This window comes from Mandrillus leucophaeus, unplaced genomic scaffold (genome assembly GCF_000951045.1).
Source record: "Mandrillus leucophaeus isolate KB7577 unplaced genomic scaffold, Mleu.le_1.0 Scaffold69, whole genome shotgun sequence".
Taxonomy (NCBI): domain Eukaryota; kingdom Metazoa; phylum Chordata; class Mammalia; order Primates; family Cercopithecidae; genus Mandrillus; species Mandrillus leucophaeus.
The window spans coordinates 2,745,438-2,747,112 of record NW_012107474.1 but is presented as its reverse complement, the minus strand read 5'-3'; the positions used below and the strand labels follow the sequence as shown (position 1 = coordinate 2,747,112).

At 55.1% G+C, this 1,675-nt stretch overlaps 1 protein-coding gene across 1 annotated transcript in view; it reads right to left on the bottom strand.

Moving 5' to 3' along the window:
• Positions 1-255: 255 nt before the first annotated feature.
• Positions 256-1,675, bottom strand: part of LOC105555593 (cystathionine beta-synthase-like) — a 33,968-nt gene continuing 32,548 nt past the window's right edge. The window contains exon 15 of the mRNA XM_012002608.1: positions 256-1,063. Coding sequence (XP_011857998.1) covers positions 960-1,063 — 104 coding nt within the window. The 3' untranslated portion in view covers positions 256-959. The remainder of the gene's footprint in view (positions 1,064-1,675) is intronic.

The following is a 1,675-nucleotide window of genomic DNA, read 5'->3' as shown; positions in this document are numbered from 1 at the left end:
CATTACCCAGTAATGCCACTCCTGGGTACACACCCAAGAAAAATGAAAAGAGGTGTCCAAAATAGCCCTGAATGTGCACAACAGATTACTCACAAGGGCTGAAAAGCAGAAACAACCCAGGTCCGACAAATGAGGAACCAAAATGTGCTCTATCCACGCGATAGCTTCTTATTCGGTCACAAAAAGAAACCAAGTACACGTGCTCTGACATGGGTGAAAATACTATGCAAAGTGAAATAAGACACGAGGCCATGATTGTGTGATTCCATTTATATGAAACGTCCAGAACAGGGAGAACCTATTTTAGACAATAGAGACAGAAAGGTGGTTAGCAGTTGCCAGGGGAGGAGGAAGACGGGAGGGGAAATGATTGCTTCCTGCGGTGATGAGAGAATGTTCCGGAACGTGACAGAGGTGGTGTCTACACAACTTTCTGGATGTACTAAATGCCGCTGATCATTTACTTTAAGGTGATTGATTTTTAGGTAAGTTGAATTTCACCTCAATTAAAAAACCCAAACACACAAACTGCTCCCACCAGCTCAGTCCCGAGCAGACGGCGCTGCCCATGGAGGATGCCCAGCCACCCGGGCTTCTCCCTGCCCGCTTCCCTGTCCCCGTCCTGGACTCTTCTTCTCTCTTTTGCCTTTAATCCACTCTGCCCAGTCATTGCTCGTGTTCTTCCTACCTGGCCGACTTCTCTCTCAGTATTTCCTTGGTGAAACATCCTAAGAGGAAGTTACATTAGAGAAAAGCGCATTTCATCTCACAGGCCGTAAATAGGGCCATTTAGGAAGCCATGTGTTAATGAGGGGAGACGGATGCTCCTTGCTGTCTGCAGGGATACCGGGTACCAGGCGAGGCAGTTACCAATCATGTGTGTGTTTAGGGCTCAGGAAAGCGAAGGAGAAGCGGGCCAGGGTGGTGGGGCCGCTCCACAGTGCCCAGCGCTCCAGACTTCACTTCTGGTCCCGCTCCTGGGCGGCCACGAAGTTCAGCAAGTCAATGGCAGTGACCACCCCGAACACCATCTGCCGCTGACTGGACTTCCCGGTGCTGTGGTCTGAGGGGAGAACGAGGCAGCGCGTCTGCAGGTGCCGCGGGAGGCTGGGCGGGCTGCTGCGGGGCAGGAGGCTCCTGGGGGCCTAGGGGACCTACCTGTGCACCGTGGGGGCCCCAGGGCGGCCTGCTGGAGCCCAGCAGCCAAGGCTGTGTTGTTTTTTTTTTTTTCCCCGAGACAGAGCCTCACTGTCACCCAGGCTGGAGTGCGGTGGTGCAGTCTTGGCTCACTGCAACCTCCACCTCCTGGGTTCAAGTGATTCTTGTGCCTCAGACTCCCAAGGAGCTGGGACTTCAGGTGCACATCACCACACCCAGCTAATTTTTGTATTTTTAGTAGAGATGGGGTTTTGCCATACTGGCCAGGCTGGCCTCGGACTCCTGACCTCAAGTGATCTACCTGCCTTGGCCTCCCAAAGTGCTGGGATCACAGGCTTGAGCCACTGGGCCTGGCCAAGCCTCTTCTGATATGAGCCCCATGGGGTCCCAGGCCAGGCTCTACCCCCACCCCATGAGTCCCATGGGCCCCAGGCCAGGCTCCACCCACCGCATGAGTCCCCTGGGCCCCAGGCCAGGCTCCACCCACCGCATGAGCCCCCTGGGCCCCAGGCCAGGC